Source organism: Bicyclus anynana, chromosome 3, assembly GCF_947172395.1.
Source record: "Bicyclus anynana chromosome 3, ilBicAnyn1.1, whole genome shotgun sequence".
In the NCBI taxonomy this organism is placed as follows: domain Eukaryota; kingdom Metazoa; phylum Arthropoda; class Insecta; order Lepidoptera; family Nymphalidae; genus Bicyclus; species Bicyclus anynana.
In genome coordinates, this window is record NC_069085.1 from 4,697,705 (window position 1) to 4,719,103 (window position 21,399).

General features: G+C 35.1%; 1 protein-coding gene across 8 annotated transcripts in view; it reads left to right on the forward strand.

Annotated features, from left to right (window-relative positions):
* The window catches only part of LOC112056689 (ral guanine nucleotide dissociation stimulator), a 60,767-nt gene that overhangs the window by 20,490 nt on the left and 18,878 nt on the right, over positions 1 to 21,399 (forward strand). The window contains exon 1 of one of the 8 annotated variants that reach the window (XM_052891053.1): positions 17,703 to 18,511. The exons of the other annotated variants lie outside the window; for them this stretch is intronic. Coding sequence (XP_052747013.1) covers positions 18,443 to 18,511 — 69 coding nt within the window. The 5' untranslated portion in view covers positions 17,703 to 18,442. Of the gene's footprint in view, positions 1 to 17,702; positions 18,512 to 21,399 lie in introns of those variants that run through there. 8 annotated transcript variants of the gene reach the window in all.

Genomic DNA, 21,399 nt, shown 5'->3' on the forward strand with positions numbered 1-21,399 from the left:
ACCCACGAGGCAAGTCGAGTCAAATTGTAACTCATAGAAACATATCAAACGTGAATCAAATTAATTCTAACCTAATTTACCTCGCTCTGTTGTAGCTATTGAATGAAACTGGTCATATTATTTGCGTCATATTGTTTTTTCATTCGGAATTTTGAATGACCGTTAAGTCTATATAATATTTGTACGTGACATGACTCAAGTACATAACTCATATTCAACACATCTCTTCGATCTCACAAATATTGACAAATTATAAAAACCTTCTTCATGGATCACTGACTAATAGATAAATAATGAAAATCGCATAAAAAATCAATAGTAGGTATATCGCGATCAGATGCGACGGAGATTATATAGATAACACATACGGCATACACAATTTGCTCTCTCTATCAATAGATATGCACATATTATGTACTTAATTCCGTCCCCACTTCTTTCATCTTTGATAGTTCAAAACATAATAATTTACAAGTACAGTAGAAACCGTTTAAGACGATTTCGCAGGGACCCAACTAATAACGCGTTTTTACGCGAAAGCGTAAAGCGTATGATGTCCCGATCTATCTGTTGTAATTTATTTGTGGCATTTAGAATTACACGCGTGTGACATATAAGTGTATTAAACGGGAGGACGAATCGTATTAAGCGTTGGGGAATGTATGAAAACATGTCTCAAATTGTAGGGATTGGCGTAAAATGACGTATTATGCCAGAAATCGTTTTAAGCGTGATCGTCTTAAGCGGGTTCTACTGTAGATATTTTTCTAAAATAAGTAGGTATGAATATCAGTGCGCAAAAATTAGGAGATCAGATATACATAGCACCATTGTGTGCAAAATTACGTAAAATAATATTTTTTTAGTTAAAATTAAAGTTACAAGCAGATGAAGTTTACGGGTGAACCTTCGCTATAACAGACATACATAGAGAGGATTTCAAGAAACACTTCCTACAACGTCTCGTGCCTCCTGTGCCATGAGGCATAGGTTTAAAGCAGAGTTCCCCAAACTTTTTCGTGTCATATACCCCTTGCCATGTTTTTCCATGTTGGGTAGACCCACTACTTACCTGATATTGATTTCCTGTAAACTTTTAACTGTAGTGAAGTTTTAAAAACTTAAATTATAAACACATGTGAATTTAGATTAAAACTACTCAAAATCAAATTTTGTATCTGTTATGTAAAATATACGTAACATTAAATAAACATAAAATAAAATAACATAAGCAATAAGTCAATATTTTTAGTGAGAAGGATGAACCTGATGCTTAAATAATAAAGATATAAGATAGTATGCTGTAACTAAATAGGTACTATCAGTGTATGTGTAAAGATCCACTATCGTGGACCCTCAAATATTTTTTCGCTGACGCAGACCCCTTGCAGGTTGTCATAGACCCCTAGGGGTCGATATAGACCACTTTGGGAATCACTGGTTCAAAGCCTCATGAGCCTATTATCACAGAAAACATATGCTATAATTTCAATGTGTCTGATATTTTCTAAAGTAACTCTCTAACTTGCCGGGACGATGCTCTCTTGCTATTGATTGCGAGTCGGGGTCAACGACCCGCCGGCCTCGACTCAGCTGTTTTCATTGTTTGTCTTCAACACTTTAAACATAAGTTATATTTTATTCCCAACATTTTTATTTTTAACTCCACTTTGATATTTTTATTAACTCGTCATAATCATCCACTTCAAAGAGTTAAAAATTACTGACTTCCTATAGGTTTTTATGCGTTCCCATCATTATCATACCATTATTCTTTGACACACATAAAACATATTTGGATTAGGTATAGTGTTACAGTACTATAATTATGGATATGACTAATGGGTATTTTCCAGTATCATTGTCTGCTTACCAAGTGAGAAGATACTGGGATATTGAGGTAGGTATTTGGTAATCTCAATCTTATGAAGGCCTACTGTCTACGTCTACCGTGTATGTTTGTTTCTCTTCAAGCTGCAACTGTACTTATTTGCCTGCTTAAAATGTTTTATTGAATAATTTAAAACTAATAGGATTGCATGGATTAATACATAGCTAAAGGCAATAGCTTAGATTAACGAAAAACGAAATTCCTTAGTTTTTCGGGATAAAAGCCTACAATAGCCTATGTGTTTTTACAGATTATGTCTATCTCTGTGCTAAATTTTGTTTGAATTATTGTATAACAATCCATCCAATCTTTTACAGTTATAGCAGTAGTATTAGTTAATATATGAATGCGTATAATGGATCTTTGGCTAAAAAATATTGATTAATATAGAGCGTTTTATTTTGTATAGACTAGCTCACGCCGCGCGGTTTAATCCGCGTGGTTCCCGTTCCCGGAAGAATACCGGGATAATATACAGCCTGTAGCCTTCCTCGATAAATAGGCTATCTAACACTGAAAGAATTTTTCAAATCGGACCAGTAGTTCCTGAGATTAGCGGGTTCTATCAAACAAACAAACTTTTCAGCTTTATAATACTAGTATAGATAGTCTTTATTACGATAGTACTTTAAACATATACGTATGTCGATGTTGCCGTGAAAGTGAAGTGTTTGTGGTTCATATAAGGTAATCACTTGATTCAGTCGGTGAAATCATGTCAACGCGAACTAAATACGAGTACTAAGTATGAGTTACGCCACGAGCCTCGTAATGACCATCTGAGAATCACATTACCATATCATTGACGTCTGTTCACTTGTTGTTAGTTCGACTTATTAGCTGAGTACTAGCTTGTGAGCGGCTAACAACTAAAATCTACTACTATTTCGAACAATTGCCATTTTGTATCTTATAAATATTAAGTAATTTATTTCATCTCATTCGACGCAGAATTACTTGAAGTATTTTATTGAAATTACAAGTCGAAATATTGAAACCGACCTGACATATCATGAGTGGAAGTGAAAACTTTATTAAATTACAAATTAGAAATTTAGGCATTTGTATCGTTTATTTCAATGTCCGGTAGTCGAATCAAAAAATAATGTATGCAGTTTGTTATAACAATCATTTTAGTACCAATTTTACATGATAGTTAAAAAGTTAGGAGTATATTAAAAAGTAAAGTAATTTTTTGGAGGTAAGCCGCTCGTCTATATACCGTGTATTGTGTGCAGAGCATATATTACTATTATTTGTTACGTATCTACAATAACCGCATGTGATACGAATGTAGCTACTCCACACAGCACACAAATGCCAAAGATAGTAATTTATACTATTAGATATGTCACTAGCGTGTCGAAACTAAGGTGAACAAAAGTGGTTAATTGTCTCATCGTCTTCAAATTGATCAGCAGGTAATTAACAGCAAAGCAGCATGAACATAATATAATGTTATTTTTAGTTTTTTAGTTAAGTTAGTACTTTTTATGTTTTTAAAATCGGTTGTCATGATAGAAACCTCTAGAAATGGAATATTTTACGTCTGCAAGTTTGCATAGGCTTATCGAAATTCGAGATCCTACTTCAGAAGAAAGTCAAAACATTATTAGTCATCTAACAAATAACTCGTTAAAATAACGAGTGGAAAATAAATAAATTAAAAAAAAACCCTGTCTGCGTAAAAAGTAATAGGAAGTGAAAGAAATATTAAATCCTTCAGATATTACTCACAGCACTGAGATGAAGTTAGTGTTACTCCTTTGTTGTAATCTACCTAATGGATTACGCTATGGAGCGTGTTAAAGCCTCACATACAGATACAAAGAGCACATATACATTCGTACGAGTATATACAGACGTACATACGCTCGAAAAACATAAACTTCCTTCAGCATTCGGGGTAATTTTTTTCTTTTTATTTTCATTTATATATTATCTTAACCTAGAACTAGCCTTATAGGTACAATCTAATTCGCTTGCTTAGCAATTAGCATTGTATTGTAATAATTCTAAAACTATTTACAAACTACAAAATGTTATTACTACAACATCCCAGTACATAGGGGATGTATAAAAATAACTTGGTTGTAGCAGACTACACAAAAATATCGATTAGAATGCTCAGATAGTTTACAACACTAACAGAAAGAAAGTTGGAAGCAGCCCAGGCGGTTTGTACCTAGTTACTTATAGCTTCTACCTATATGGCGCAAGAATCTAGAAACTCTAGTAAACTAAGCTCTATTTACTTTAGTATACCAACCTATGTATAGATGTGAAGAAACTAACTTTTCGAACCCATACTCATTTCTACATGGCCTCATATTAATTTAAATTTATAAAAAATCTCTTGAGACCATATTTATCTATGTTAAACTGTAGGTACTTTTTGGGTATTATGAACCTGACACGTCCATTTAGGCAGTGACGTGCATTTCATTGACGCATACACGCTCTCCCATCATAAGGATTAATTACGAAGCTACGAGTATATTATTGCAGAAGGAATTTTCCGTTTTAGATTTGCTGTAGCGTATAGATATAAACCACAAGCGTTAGCTTTTAGCGTTGTCTGCTCTGTAATATAGACCCTTGGTGCACACAGTCGCATGTGAAGTAGCTGTTAACTATTATAATCCTTTTGGTTATTACTGACTGTAACTGCCCAGTTTTTCACAGTAGAATTTGCTTTCTGAATCGTTAGTAGAGTCAAGCTTGACTTTTAATGTAAGCCACTGACCACCCAATAAGTTTATGAGTTTGCAGCGCTAACGTGTCGCTAAACTGGTCTGAATGCTGTCATGTACATCGCGACCAGCACACGATCAGTTTTATCGGATGTTCTGCCGTTTGCTGCAATCTCATGAACTTATCGGATGGTCAGTGCTTGTAAGCCATTAGTTAAAATATTAATTTTAATTGATTTACACTTGAGGACCTTGTTATTAGGGTAACGCCATGTATTGTGCAATCCAGTAGCTGCCATCTTATGTTACCACACAGCTGCAGATAGTCGATGTATTGTAGATTGTAGTGGCAAAGGGCTTGCGTGCAGCCAACCGTGTCCGTCACGGTTGTCGCTTCTGCAGTGTTCTCCACCTACCAGTCTCTCTAGCCAAGTGGCACATCGATTCTTTTTCTACAATCGCAAACGCTTCGTAAACTAGAAACATGAATGGGAATGAAAAATCTCGGTCACGTGACTTGTCGATAGCAATTGTCATTCCCATACATTTTTCTAGTTTTTGAAGCGTTTGCGATCGTAGAAAGAGAATCGACGTGCCTCTTGGCTACAGGGGCAGTACTCTCACCTACGCCTGCGACTTGGCCGAGAAAATCAATGTAATCACTATCCCCTTTTTAAGCCTTTGTTATGTCGTATATGGATTTAGTAGCCATTTTCATAACAGCCGCCAGACAGTTTGACTTTTTTCCAATCTTATTAATAAGAGAGTAATAACCTACGTTTCCAAGTCACGTCTGAACAAATAAAAAAAATATGTACTTTATTGTAGTATATAAAAAAAGGTAAAATCACAGCATAATTATTATATCTACTGTGGTAAAATCATATACATATTTTTAAACTTTTTCTCCCAGTTCTCGGAAATAGAATAGGTAACCGGAATCTAATCTATGTAAGTATAACCTTAAATTGAGATCAGATGTAGAAGTTACTAAAAAAATTATTCCGATTGTTTACATTATAAGACTTCAAGTGTTCATTTTCTCTATGCCATTTACGTAAGAAGTACTCGTAACTTCAATAAATAAAGTGGAACGCGTAGTTTCCACGTTTAGTGATCTGTTACTAATAATAATATTTATTGCTCGTTCTTTTTATGATCTTCATAACTATAATTATAGTAAGAGTTTACTGCAAGTAGGTTGTCAGTGTTACGTAACCTTGTCGTGGCGAATGGATCTGTCGTGCTTTCTCAGCGGAAACTCGTAGCTATTTATTGGGTGCAAAAGTACGGAAACGGAATGTTATAAATTCGTGACTTTAGGTATGAATTCGATTTTTTACCTAAACGTATAAAAGCTTACGGTCATAGTTAGTTAATAATAAGATAAGCGGAAGATTACTCAAACCTTTAGCAATGACATAAAAATGGAATTTGGTGTAGACAAGTGTGTGGTTAACAATGTAAAGCGAGGCAGAATAGTGGGCTCCGAGAATACAGTTATTTCAGACTTTCATTCTCAGATCACTCCTTGAAGGCGAGTCCTATAAATACCTCGAAATGACAGAATGTTATCGCCTCGTTGGCCGCTTTTAAATTTACATGTTTTTAATAAATAGTGTAGGAAATACTAGTCTGTGACGGATAGGACGTCGCACGATCTCGTGTTGGCTTCAGTGTGCTCGTGGCGTTCGAGCCGTCCACATCTCTTGTTGTGTAATTCTTTATGAGTTACTTGGGTTGGCGGGGAGAGTGACTCGAGTGGAAAAGGGGAGTGTTTGTATACAGTCAAAGGTACCTTTAACCCTACATACATCGTTCACAAGTACGTGACTCCACTCATTCTCTGCCATTCTAGGGTCTTATTTTGGTTACAGTTTCATTTGTTAATTAAGTTGTCCTGACAAGTGTTGTGAATCATAACCTTTGTTCGACATTAGTTTTCTTATATTTGTAATCACCTTTTGAGTCCTATAATAAGAAGCACCTAGTATTGAGTCAGGGAATATGACACAAGTAGTGATGGAACGTTTCTTTGGCCGCTTGAAAAAAGTCCTATAGAGCCTTTTATCAGACGGTAACAAGGTGCGTGCCTATGCCCTTACTCATATACACTTTTGGCATTCTAAAGTGGACTCAAACAGAACTGGTTTATTTAGACTGTAAGTCCGCAAACTACTGACGTCTTATAGGATCACTCCCGAGTCCCGTTCATCTGTAATGAGATTGTACCTCCTACGCAAGTTTGGAGAACGTTGATCGCCAAGAAACTCCTTCATCGTGAGAGATCACTTTCTCAACATAAATGTGATGAATATGTATTTACGAGTATCAGGATGTCGGCACAGTGGGCAAATACTAGACAACCGCGGCCTAGAGAACTCAGTGATAATATCTATCTCCTTTTATTCTCAGCAAAGGTAATATTATTATCAGTAATCTTGTTGACAGTCGACGGAAGCACGCGGTACCGTGGGCGGTGGCAACATTTCGTAGAAGGCTTTTAATAGAACACGGTACCTGCCACAATCGTTACTGATCGATATTTTGTTTGATATGAAACTTTCCAATACAACTTACCTACCTGCAAGCCACGTGTGGAGACATCATAGCTTTAACTTGACCTAAACATTACATTATTCTAAAGTTATTATCAAATGTAGTATAGGTACATTTTAGAATAGCTTTAGAATAATGTAAAAATAATCGCAAAATGAAAATGAAAATTTTAATTGAATTGAAAAAATAGTTCCAGTTCTTTTTGGCTAATTGCTATCCTATTTTTTTGTATTTTATTTATAGGACATAAATTGAATCTTTAAGCTTTTCAATATTGTTGACTTTTCATCATACTTACTTTCTCTTACATACTCTTTTTTATACACCGTTTTCTTACTAATTTGATTATAGATCCTTTTCCGGGTTTGTAAGTGTTTTTTTTAATTTTTATAATTCATAAACTTTGGAAACTCCAGCTGGTCATGAACTATCAATATTATATTATCAGCTTGATAAAGCGTTTTTAAAAACGTTTGTAATTCCCGAAATACTGATATTAAAATACTTTTAACTAAAATTGGTACTTAGGTTTTGCTAATTGCTAATAGCATGCATGTAGTAAAATTACGCAAATAAATCTTCCATCGATTGTAATACATCCACTAACCACCGATTGCCCTTCAGGTCATAGCCTAGAACACTAGACATGCATCAAAAGGCCAATTGGAATTGCATTTACTGTATTCGATGTCTTTCAGTGCCTCTGTACACGAAGTTTAGGTACGTGCCTGTGTAATACCTAGCTAGTACTTCGTACTTTCGTATTTCTACTATATTTTTATTATCTAGTTATTGAACCTACTTGATGTGTTAAAATTCGGTTCATAATGTGTCCTCAGGTCCTCAAGGTAGGTAGTGGTGAATTTTTAGTTGTATGAAGCATTCGCCACTGGGATTGAAACATATGCCCCAGGTTGGTTCAGAAGTTCTTCGCATGCAGGCTATGGTTTTCCACCTACCATCTGCTTGATCCATCAGTTATTATTAGGTACTGTAAAAAAAAAAATTACACAATATTACGAATTTAACGTAACGGCATGAGTTAAGCCACAAAAATGTAAACACAGTTTTAACAAACAAAATATTGAAACTGTTGTATTCAGATTATAATTTCATTAGTCTGCCTTTGTGAATCCGTTGGCAGAGGCTTTTGTGGGAGCTTGTTACTCGCTTCGTTTGTGTTTTATGTTAATACCGGTGTAAGGTTGTTCGGGTACCTGCCGCTGCGTTGTACTTGCTTTGTGTCGAAATATTTATACACTACAATAACGTTTAGTCAACTAACGATGTAGTTTTATGTTGTACTACCTGACGCCGGGCGGTTTCACCCGCGTGGTACCCGTTCCCGTAGGAATACGGAGATAATATATAGCCTATAGCCTTCCTCGATAAATGGGCTATCTAACACTGAAAGAATTTTTCAAATTGGACTAGTAGTTCCTGAGATTAGCGCGTTCAATCAAACAAACTCTTCCGCTTTATAATATTAGTATAGATTTTTTTATTCCCTACAAGTTAGCCCTTGACTATAATCTTACCTTATGGTCAATGATGATGCAATCTAAGATAGAAGCGGCTAACTTGTTACAAGTAGGATGAAATCCACACCCCTTTCGGTTTCTACACGACGTCGTACCGGAGCGCTAAATCGCTACGTGGTACGTCTTTCCCAGTAGGGCCGAAGCCTTCCACTAGGACCAACTAAGAAAACCTCAATCTGCGCAGCTGGGGATCGAACCCAGGACCTTCTACTTGTAAATACACCGCACATACCACTGCGCCATCAAAATACCTATAGAAATCTATGTATCTAGAATATGTAATTATTGTTTTAAATATAGTATGATAATATTTACACATACTCGTAGGTACGGAAGTATACATAGTACGTATAAATATAATATTTACATTAGGTGTATTTATATTTTCATTTACAATAGTAAACTTTTAGTACTCGTAACTGCCTTGTAGGTATACTGGATAGATAGATACTATGTGAATTCTGACTGACTGACTCCAGGGCTAAGAAGACTCTAATAAGTACTCGTAGTTCTCAGTAAAAATTCTCAGTCTGGAGTTGGGAAGTTGGTGGTGTTAGAACACCGTGCCTTGGAGAGCGCGCTAACCCGACGGTCCCCTTTATAAATAACACTAGCAGACGCCGCGCGGTTTTACCCGCTCCCGTGGGAATGCGGGGATAATATATAGCACTTTGAGATAGTGTAGCTTCCCAACTGTAAAAGAATTTTTCAAATCGGTTCAATACTTCCAGAGCCTATAAACATACAAACAAACAATCAAATCTTTCCTCTTTATAATATTTGTATAGATAATATGATTGATAGTGATCGTTACAGAAACATTCACACTAAGCCCGCTAACTCGCATTGGAGTAGCATGGTGGGTCTATGATTCATAACTTCTCTCCTATAAAGTGAGAGGTCTGGTTTTGTAGTGGGCCAATAAAGTATACTTCTAGCAAGGATTATTAATTAACTTAATTAATCGACTAGTGGTTCTAAAGAAGAAGGTTCTCTTCTTATGAAGATTACAAGTGCGAAGTCACTGTCAACGGTTTCGAATTGACTTATACAGTGCCGGATTAAGGTAACTTGATGCTCTAAGCAATTGGTGCCCCTACCCCGTATCCTTAAATGAACTACAAAGAATTCTAATAACAAAAATTTCAATACAAATTGTGGAATATGTATCAATCAAGGTTAATTTTAACTTTCGTGTGCTTCTCGGTTCCCCCTAAACAGGATGCCTTAAGCTATTGCTTAAATAGCTCATAGCTAATCCATAAAGGAGTTTTGTCGCATTTGTCGGCGTTATCGCTGATACGTTGGTTTGTCGCAGAAAATACTCGTAGCAATATAATTAATCAATTATTATTATTATTATTCATTCTTACTTATTGGATGAGTAAGGTAAGATGGGGACTTTAGCCTTACCAGCAATATAATCTATCAAAATACGCTTACAAAGCTACAAACCGCAATTTTACCGCACACTGCAATGCTACATAGAATTGTTAGATTGTGGCAAATACAAAACAAGTTTGTTTTTAATTTATGTATGGTTGCCGATATGCTCTTGTTTAGCACGACCACATTTTGTGGTGGCCATTTAGTTTTTGTAAGCATATACGTAAATATGTAGGTACAATGTGCGTTTGGCGAACAATTAGTGGTCACTCGATTGAAACGTAATTGGTTTCAAGCCATCAGTAGTGTGTTCCAATTTCACGAGATCGTTTTCCAATTGTTTGTGATTAAGGTTGTTTAAAGTTGAAATTTGGATACATGCAGTGGTGGAGCGTGCCTTAATGTCTTGAGTTATTGATTTTCTCTATCTTAACTCTTTCAACACAAATCATAATGTATTGCTTTTTTTACTTTTATCATTTCTGCAGTTTTTTTGATTTTTTTTTATCCGGGAAGCACCACCAGATCAAGTGATAGCACTAAATCTGGTAGATTACTTTTTTTAAATTTTTGCTTGTACACGTAAGAGGCCCCTGTAGTTCGGGGTCCCCGTATACGGCAGATACGGCGGTAGCTACGCCCCTGGATACATGTTTTCTTTTATTTATGTGGGAAAATTTTCATGGATACCTCCTTGAATGGTTGTGGATATGTCGGACTCCTATCTGATAACTGGGATACGCAAACGTTTAGCAAGCCACCGCAAACTAGCGGCAACGGCAATCCACAAGTAAGCTCTCTTTAAGAGTTTACAGAACTGACTTAAGCTTAAGGTGTATCGGGAATACAAAAAGCGTCTTGAGGACTCTCCTCGGTGAGCGCTAGATTAATAATCCAATGCATAATGCCTACTTTATCTTAGGTTAAGTTAAGTTAGCCAAACTAAGGACAAAATATAGTCTCTAGATTTTATTTGAAGTGAAATTATATAAAACCTGGCTATAGGCGAGTCGTAAATATTACTAAATTCAAGGATTGAGGGGCAAACTTTACTTTGCTTCAAAATTAGGTTTGTTCCGAAAGTCAGGGTCTAGTCTAGCTCTTATAAAATGGGGGTCCTCGATTGGTAATATAAGTAACTTAGGATATAAAATCCTTATACATTTTTTTTATATTTTTAGAGATGATAATCTAAATATAAAAATCACAGGCGAGATACAAAAGTTAGAGGAGTGGTATATAAAATTCTGGTACTCGTAAAAAATCTTGGATTTTAGTTTACAATTCTATTACGTAGGTCGTAGATACTCGTATGTATTACGAGTACGTCTGCGTTTCTATGCTATTACTTTAGTCTTTGGAGCTAAATTGGACGGCATATATGTTCTATTCATACAAACGCTATAAATAGAGCGACCCACGTATTCGCTTTGATACGCTCGGAAATGGGAAGGAAATTGTGATACCTACGCAGGAGCTACATCTGTTGCGGCCTCGTTTCACACTCGACCTGTTCCCATTTCTCTTAAGTGCGTATGAATTTATAGTTAAGGTGCACAGAATTGGTGTTTGTGGGTTTTTCCATAACTGGGACAACCTCTTTGACGTAGCTGCTATGTATAAAGAATAATTATACAGTGTCCCATAATATGAAGTGAAAGATGCATGACCTAAGTATCTAAAATTAATTTGATTATTATCGAAAAGTAGTTTTAATTTTAACATTTTTAATTATTTTATCCTAAATCAGTTTTTTGCAAGGTACAATAAAAGTCGTTGGTTTTTGTGCATTTTTTCATTGCTGCAGCAGTGTTCATGAGATTCTTGTTATCTGATTTTTGTTAAATATCCATTATCAATAGACACACATTTTAGTTTCAAATGCCACTTCAGGGATATCAAAACAAGCTGAAGTTAATTCTGATAGACTGCTGCTGGAACTTCTATTTACCCTAGACAAAGCTTTAATTTTAATTTCCTTTATCATTTTTTTAATATGTAGTTAATATAATAGCTTTAGGTAGTTTATATAGATAGGTACGTAGTTTTAATATTATTTTAAGATAAAATTATGTCGACTTTTGTACTATTCATATTTAAAAATACAAAAAAAAAAAATTCTAAAAACAAAAAAAAAAGTCTATATTAACAGTCGACATATCGGTTATAGAAAGAAAATAATTGCGGCGTTTCATGCTCGCTTTTCGCCGTAGAATCTGCCTTTAAACATTATTATAAAGTTCAATTTGAATTAACTATTTTAATTATATTTAGGTTTGTTCCGTTTAAGTCTTTATTTAATTTAGTCATAAGTAGGCTGATCGTAATTAATGAATTATGAAGTACCAAATTGGTACTATACATCAGAGCGAGAAAAAAAAACCTATTCGCACATTAAACCACAATGGATCGTAAGTTTAAAATGTAATTATAGTCCACAACTTTAGGCTTTTTACACAACAATATCACTTCTCAAAAAGGTTCTTTTAGGGCGACACTTTTCGTTTCGATTCACATACATTATATTTTTAATAATAAGCTTTACGGCTCTGGGTTCTGGCCCTTTTGAGCCCGGATTCACAAACAATAAATTAATTATCTCGGACCAATAATAGAAAGACCTGCCTCGCAAGACGTTACCTCTCTGTCAAAGAATCAACGATCTATTTACCTATATAGAGCGGGGCATTTAGAAGTGTTTGTAAAATTGAAAATGTGTACGCGTGTATAAAAAGTAACAAACGCGTTAGATTGTTCGGTTGTATCGATGTTTCATTGTTGTAATCGTTTTCGTCGTCTAAAAAACTCCCTAAATATTCTGGTTTGTGTAGTAAGTAGTTCAATAGCATGAAAAACGGCCAACGACTTCTAATTCAGTAAAAGATGACGTGACGTTCAATTTGAAAATACTTCTATTTTATTTTTGTTATTCTTAACATGTTAGCCCTTGATTTCAGTCTCACCTGATGAAGCAATCAGCAATCTAAGATGGACGGTTTGATTTCTACACGACATCATACCGGAACGCTAAATCGCTTAGCGGTACGTTTTGTAGGTAGGGTGGTAACCAGCCAGACCTGGCCCAATTAAGAAATCCTCAATCGGCCGGGGATCGAACCTAGGACCTCCGTCTTGTAAATCCACCGCGCGTACCAGTGCGCCACCGAGTATCGTCAAAAACATAATTATAATTTATAATAAATTTGTAATAAAAACAATATCTAAAAGTAAAATCGATTCTATTCTTCTAACGAATGAACGAACAGCAAAACATCGATCCATTAATTTAACGTTCTGTGTACAGATTATATTATTCTTGTTAAATATTTTCGATGAGTGAGTTTACCTCGTCCCCTTCAAAAAACGACAGGCAATTTTGTTTCTGCATTTGGGTGCGATTTCATTTCCATGTCTAATTCGTCTATGTTAATTATTATATAGAGTTTGCACAATGTTGGGCAAAATTTGCCCAAAAACGATAAACGACATAAAAAGAACCTTAAATACCCCAAGCAGACATGAGTCACAAACCATTTTGAAAAACAAAGATATTAAGATTTATGGGTATTAAATGTGCATTTATAAAATTAAATAATAACTTTAATGATTTTTATAAATGTCGTATTTTCATATCAAAAGAAGATGTTTTCTTTTATTTTAATGTGAATTTTACCTTTCATTTATTGCAGAAATACCCTATACTATGATTAATTTTTTTGATTTTGTGTTATTAAGTGAAACAATTTGACATTTCACACACACACACTTCACAGCACAAAACACTACTTTATTTGTTGTCTGTGACTAATACTCCTACCTCACAGTATTCGTTAATGATTCGTTAACTAAATCCAGACTGTTGTGCGTAATTTCTTCCTTTGTAATTTTTATTATTTCGTTTTGTTCTCGTTTCGTTGTTGTTGTTAATTATTGTTTATTTGTTGTTTGTTTTTCGCGCGTATCTTGTATGTATTATTTATTACCTCATATCTTCGAAACCGCTGAACGGATTTACGTAATTCAGATATCCTTAGATTTGTTTTAATAACCCAAGTGTTCTTAGATAGGTGAAATTAAAAAAAAAAAACCAACAAGACGACTGTGAGATGCTATAAGACGAGGTGATTTTTTTTAAATATTGCAACAAGGGAATCAAATTCAAGGGCTTTTTGTGAGAATTTCGAAATGGTATATAATGGCCAACAAAAAACTACAATTAGAAACGTTAAACGTTATTTATTAATTGTATATACATAATACGCGAGGCGGACGACCATAAGGTTTATGAAGTGTAATTATAAAATACCTTAAATAGACTAAATTAAATATATTGATTATAAAAATCGACATGTGCGAGTCGGATTCGCCCACCGAGGGTTCCGTAGATTTTTTTGAATATTTACTTATCCTCGGTTGGACGTAGGTATACACTATCGTACTTTGTAACAAACGTAACAAATAAATCCGAAATTTACCATCTATCTAACTAAAAATTATTAAATAAAATAATTAAATAAACGAATAACCCGACTGCATAAATGATACAAAAACTGATTAAACTAAAGTGGGGACCTATTAAAAAATGTAGACGTAAATCATTATATTCAATATAATAGGTCCCGACTGTTTTCTAATTTTTTTCTACACTTCTGGACTGAGCTTGTTTTTTTTCTTTTCAGTTTTTGTATCATATAGGCAGTCGGGTTTTTTATTTGTTTAATTAATTAATTTATTAATTTTATTTAGTTTAGTACGAAAATGAGTGAAGCGGAGCCTGGTACTAGCCGGAGCAGTTATTCCGCATTGCTATCGTTTCCGTCACCAAAAAAGAAACGTACGAAGCAATCACCCTTATCGTCCTCCGAGAAAACCGTTTTGATTAATGTGTTTAAATATGTCGAGGATACCTTATGCTTGCTTATACATAATAAAAAACAAAACTATAAGGGTTCTTTATTGACTACGGAACCCTAAATATAAGTGAAACATTATCTGTTAGATAAATAACAGGATATAGGAATATAGAATAAAAAATTTGTTTATCAAAGGAAGTTTTATTTCATGACAATATTTGTAAATAATGCTGTAGTAAAATGTTGAGAACCCCTGAGTCAGCTGTTTTTGTTTATTTACATTGTTTAAAATACCTACCCGATCTGACTATAGTGATAAAATTCTGCAGTAGGTACCTACGTAATGAACCCTATTATGTTGCAATCAATTGCATAAATTTGGTAATGTATCGTGTGATTGGAACAACTTCGCCTCAGTATGTGAACCGGGAATATATTATTAATGATTGTGTCGAATGCAAGCAGGCAGTTATATAATTGGTTGGCGCAAGAACGGTCGGACTTTATGTACTGGTGACATAACATTATTAATTACTGTAGGTGACTTTCATAAAACCTGGATATACTTGTGAATAAAACGTGGGAAGATAAACTTAGTTTAGATAATATAGATATCTTGTAGACGCATTTTTACAAAGTAAACTATAGGGATGTAGATTAAACAGTTTTTTAACTTAGCTTAAAATATTAATCTAGGGAAAAAATATCAGAGAAAGAAAAGAAAGGACTCATTCATCTGCATAATTTAGCGAGTAATTCATTTTGCTGCCTAGAATGAGATAAATGATAAATATAATTATTTTACACATACATAAGGATGATTTAGTCTTCGCTAAGAACGGATTTTCCAAAATTCACCGCCTAATAGGAGGTCCCGTAGTGAAGTAAAAATCCCAAATTCATGTGGACGAAGTTAGCATTTTGACGGCCTACGTGGCGCAGTGATATGCGCAGTGGATTTGCAAGACGGAGGTCCTGGGTTTAATTCCCGGGCAGGCTGAGAATTCCTTAATTGATCCAGGTCTGCTGGGAGGCTTTAGCCGTGGCTAGTTTGATACCACCCTATCGGCAAAGACGTACCTACCGACGAGCGATTTAGCTTTCCTGTACGATGTCGCGTAGAAACCGAAATGATGTGGATTTTCATCCTACTCCTAACAAGTAAGCTCGCTTCCATCTTAGATTGCGGTGAGATTGTAGTCAAGAGCAAACTTGTAAAGAATAAAACAAGCTAGTTTTAATATATTAATAGAATACAAAAGAACACATGCTATCGAAAGTAAAACTCCGTTTGACCACTTTGTATTTACCGTCATTATAACTGAAATATCGATACAAATCTGTGTTGCAAGTTAATTACTCTCATTAGCAGACGGCGATGAGTCACATGCGCACACCGGCAAGGTTTCCTTGTGTTGTTTCGATGTTAATAGACCGAGAGGGTGTGGGCAATTTTAAGGAGGTGCTTTTTAAGTTGAAAATGTTTAATAATAGACTTTGTTCAGAATTGTAACATTATTAATAGCTTTTACTTTAATTTGAAGTGGTTTTATTTTGGTAAAATCTAGCGACCAAATTTTAAAACAGTTATGCTCAACAGATTAAGTTAAACATATACACGTTTATTTAAATAAATATTAAAGAGAGCATTGGAAGAATTAGTTGATCAAATCATCATAAGGTAACTTCATGATTCTGCATTACCAATACCAAAAGGATGAACCATCACACTAATATTATAAATGCGAAAGTTTGTGTGTAAGTGTGCGTGTAAGTGTGTATGTTTGTTCCTGCTTTACGCTGTGGCTACTGAAGCGATTTGGCTTAAATTGTAATGGAAATAGGTTTTACTCTGGATTAACACATAGGCTACTTTTAATCCTGTAAAATCCATGGTTCCCGCGGGATTTGTGATGAATTGAATTCCAGGCAGACGAAGTCGTGGGCGTCCCCTGGTTTAGTATATTTACGGGAGAATGGTTAAAAAAGTTGGCAAGTAATAAATTTTAGGTTAGCTGGAATATCAAATTAAATAATTAATGAACTCGTATTATTTATTTTACAGTTAGCTACAAATCTGATAGCTACCGTCAGGTTACGCTTAGGTACTAGTTTTTGATACTGTGGCACCGAAAAGAAAACTGATATGACCGTTTACTTTATAGTACCGGAACCCTAAATCTCTTAGCATTAGCAGTAAATCTTTGTCAGTCGGTTAGTATATACTATCCACAATACATATAAAATTCTGTCAGTTTTTGTTCAAGCACCCGCTGCAAATTGACTACTCCCTCTTGAAACATATTACAAGCGCCATTCATGTGCTCTATTGAAGTTTTTCACGCGATCTCTCCGCGCCTCCACGTACCACGAGAGAGCCAGTAGCTGCGTCCAAGCAGCGACGCGCCGTTGTCCCACGATCGCTGCACTGTAAAAAAAAATAAAAAAAAGTAAAAAGTTTTGAGTTAAATAATTCCAATATAATCAATTTAATTTGCAACTATCGATAAGTAAGGAACTTGTGTAACACCAGTTTTATTTGAACGTATTATTATGACTTTTTGCACTATTTGTTTCGTTCGCGTCGTCCGTGCAGCATGCAAATCGTGATTTCATAACTTACAGTGAAAATGTGTTGTTAAAACCGGACAATAGACATTGAAATGGAATTCCGAAGTTTTTGTCTGGTTAATGAGAGAGTGTTGTGTTTTTTATATAACTTTTTTTTTAATTTCGTTGATGTGAAAATATGATAAGAGTTTCGTTCACATTTCGATGGTGGATAGTAATCGTAGAAACAACTACCGGATAACTTCAACAAGTGTGCCGTGCGACTCCGATTTCACTCGCGTCACGCACGTTCGCTTGCTCTTCCATGGTTCTTGCGATCGTTTGGTCCAATATTAAATACTACCAGTAGATGTCCTACTAATACATGCCTTTTGGTCCAATTCGTATAACATATTACCACTATTCATAACAAACTAAACTGCCCGGGTTTCGGAACAACAAAAAACAGTTTCCTAACTTAATACCTCCATGGTCCTAACTTAAATCGTGTCGATTTCAGCAATATTGACCCATCATTTAAATCGTGGTTATAATTGTGCTTACTAATCATTTAAGCCAAAAAATTGTAGTATATTGGTGATATTTCATGTGTTAATTACAATGTTCCAAGTACGACCAAAACATAAGAAGCCAATTCGGTTTTATTAATTTTATAACAATCCTAAATAAATCTTCCCCAAGATACACTTGTGATAACTTGAGTAAAATCCGTTTGAGTCAGTGATTTTGAAACGGGATAGGACCAAACCGTAAGAAGCTGATGAACCATGGTAAATCTCCACTGGTATAAAATCCGTTGGGATCAGTGATTTGGAGACTGGAGACAGACTTTACACTAGAGTGATGGTTAAGTGTTCTATCGGCTAGTGGGTGATAGTGAAAGTGCGCAGTTGCCGCGATCAGCTGTTCCGTACGCTTTGAGGTCTCGCGCCGCCGACGACATGGGCCATGTGGAGAATATGCGGCGTCAGTAAGGTTGAGCCAGCGCTGTTCTGTAGGGGCATTGATGATGACTTTGTAAGTTCTACATCTATTTACCAAGAAGAGTTTGTGAAGTTGCAGGGGGAATTTCTGGATCTACTGAACCGATTTTGAAAATTCTTTTACCAATATCAAAAGCCACGTTATTTGTGAGTGTCAAAGACTGTATTCTATGGGAACGGAAACTACGCGGGTGAAACCGCGTGGCGTCAGCTACTAAGTAATAACTTTACTTATAACTGTCACTTTTGAACACTTTTTTGAATTTGTTTGTTTGTTTGCTTGAACGTACTAATCTCAGGAAATACTGTCAGATTTGAAAAAATCTTTCAATGTTTGATAGCTTATTTATCGAGGAAGGCTATAGTCTATATATTATCCCCGTACTCCTACGGGAACGTGAACCACACGGGTGAAACCGCGAGGCGTCAGCTAGTGATCATCGGTTATTTTTTTTTATTACATGTAAATAATTGCAAGTAAAGTCGCAAACTTTGTTCTTAATAAGTAATTACTTATGTAATCGTATACAGATCTTCAGTATACGATTGTTTGGTTGTTATTTTAAGGTGTTTGAAGGCGTCTGTGAAGCTGGTGGAGAGTTAGCAAAGCAGAACAACATTTATAAATTATTATAATCTGTTTGTGAGAGGTTGCTAAGAAACGGTGTGTTGGTAAACGTGTTTGTATGCCACACTCCTCTAAAGATTAGTGATATTAATCTACGATATACGCCTCCAGTAATGACTGTAACAGTCTTAATAATTTAACAACGCGTTTTTGCTTTGATGACGCCTATTAGTTTAGACACGCAAAGATGGCATATGATTGTAAACTAACTTGAAATCAATGAATTTGAAATTTTGAAACCTAATAACTATAGCATAGCTAGTGATAATACGTTAGTTACTAGCGTACATTTGTGACTTTGTCCGCAGAAACCCTTTATAATTTTTAAAGGGGAGCAATTCTGCCCCCAAACTGATTATTGCATTGCAGTTGCATTTTGTTGCAGCGGAAAATCTCCAAAGGAATATTTTTCCCCGTTTCCGCGATATTTTACATTGATGCCAATTTCTATTATTGGTCGTAGCGTAATACGAGTATAGCCTTCCTTAATAAATAGACACTCTAAACGAAATTTTTTAATTCGAACCAACAATTCTGCTTATAACATCAGTCTATACGAATATTATCTACATCTAATTATGTATAAACGTTATGACTATACAACTAACTAGTAGTTTTACTCACGTAGTTCCCGTTCCCGTAGGAATACGGGGATAAAATATAGCCTATAGCACCCGGGGATAGTGTAGCTTTCTAAAAGTGAAATCATTTTTCAAAACGGTTCAGTAGTTTCGGAGCCTATTCCATGGAAATAAACAAACAATCAAATCTTTTCTCTATATAATATTAGTATATAATTATGTATACATATAACTTGGCAACTTCGTTCGTAACACTGCCGATGTTTCGCGCGGGACGGGGGGCATGTAGAGATGAATGAACAACCCACGATTGATGCACGTCACTTCCCCGCTCGCACGATTTCACACCCGCGCAATCTTTTCCCCTGTCGTCCGCATATCATTGGAGTGTTATCTACGAACTTGACAGACTATAGATGCTCGTTTTTTTTTAATTACGATTATTCCTTTATTTCGAGGACTCAATGAGGTCAAGAGTTCTAGACTCGTGTCTATGGTAAGGTACTCGTGCTAATTGCTAGTACTCGTAACACACCGTTAGCAGGTTGGTATGTGCAAATTAGTTGTTGACGTTCTGGGCTGCTAATTATGAGGATGTTTTAATTTGCGTTACATTATCGTGTTGTGCGAGACTTGAATATAATACTTTAATTTAGTTCATTGAAACATGGTAACAATATAGTTTATCTACGTACTTTATGGTGATAAAGTCAATACATGGCTGTTTCTGTGGTGTAGTAGTTATGAGATCTTAGTTTTGGGTCAAGTCTTACTATGTTATCTAAATATGTTTTTAGGGGTTTTCATTTTTAATTATTATTTTCTGCAACTTAATTATTGTATTACTTGTTGTGTTTCAGTTTCAATCAAATCATTAATTATTGCAAAATTCAAAATTCATTTATTTCAAGTAGGCTCAGTTTACAAGCACTTTTGATACGTCAGTTGACTATTTGTAAAGATTCTACCACCGGTTCGTAAGGCAGGTTCTGCTGAGAAGAAACCGGCAAGAAACTCAACAGTTGCTCTTTTAAAAAAAACATACAATATTATAATTTACAATTGATGACAACATTTAAATTTTTCTATATGAGCACCCCACTGAAGTTTACAATCCAAGGTCACTCTCAGGAAAACTGGAATTCTCCATTTCCAGTGTTTCACCATCGATCATTAAAGACTTATCTAATTTTATAATATTTGGTAATGAAAACATTTAGTTTTCTTTGCATTACATTTCGTAATGAAATATATTATTCGCTAATGGCGAATATATTATAATAAAAATATAAAAAGTTTTAATTTTGCACATTCATGTATAAAAAGACCGCAGTCGGTCTTTGTGATTGCATTTTTCAGCTCGACCAATTTTAATGTGTTTTGGTGGGCGTAAAATATGTTTTATCGCGATTTTAGTGTTTTTGTATAACACAATACCAGAACAACGTTTGCCAGATCAGCTGGTAAAGCTATAAACTGAAGGCAGCTGGTCTTTCTTTAATAATAATAAAAATACTTAATTTTACCTACGTCGTGATTTGGCGTTAAGTCAAAAAAGTTTTATGTTCAAAAAATCTCATTTATTTAATATCGAAGAAGTGAAAAATAACTAGGCCATAATAATTATTTCGCTGAGCGGTGGATGCTGCCAGGTTAATTGTTAATCTGAGATGAAAACGACGTCTATTCCCACTCTACCTAAATTCGGTTAAG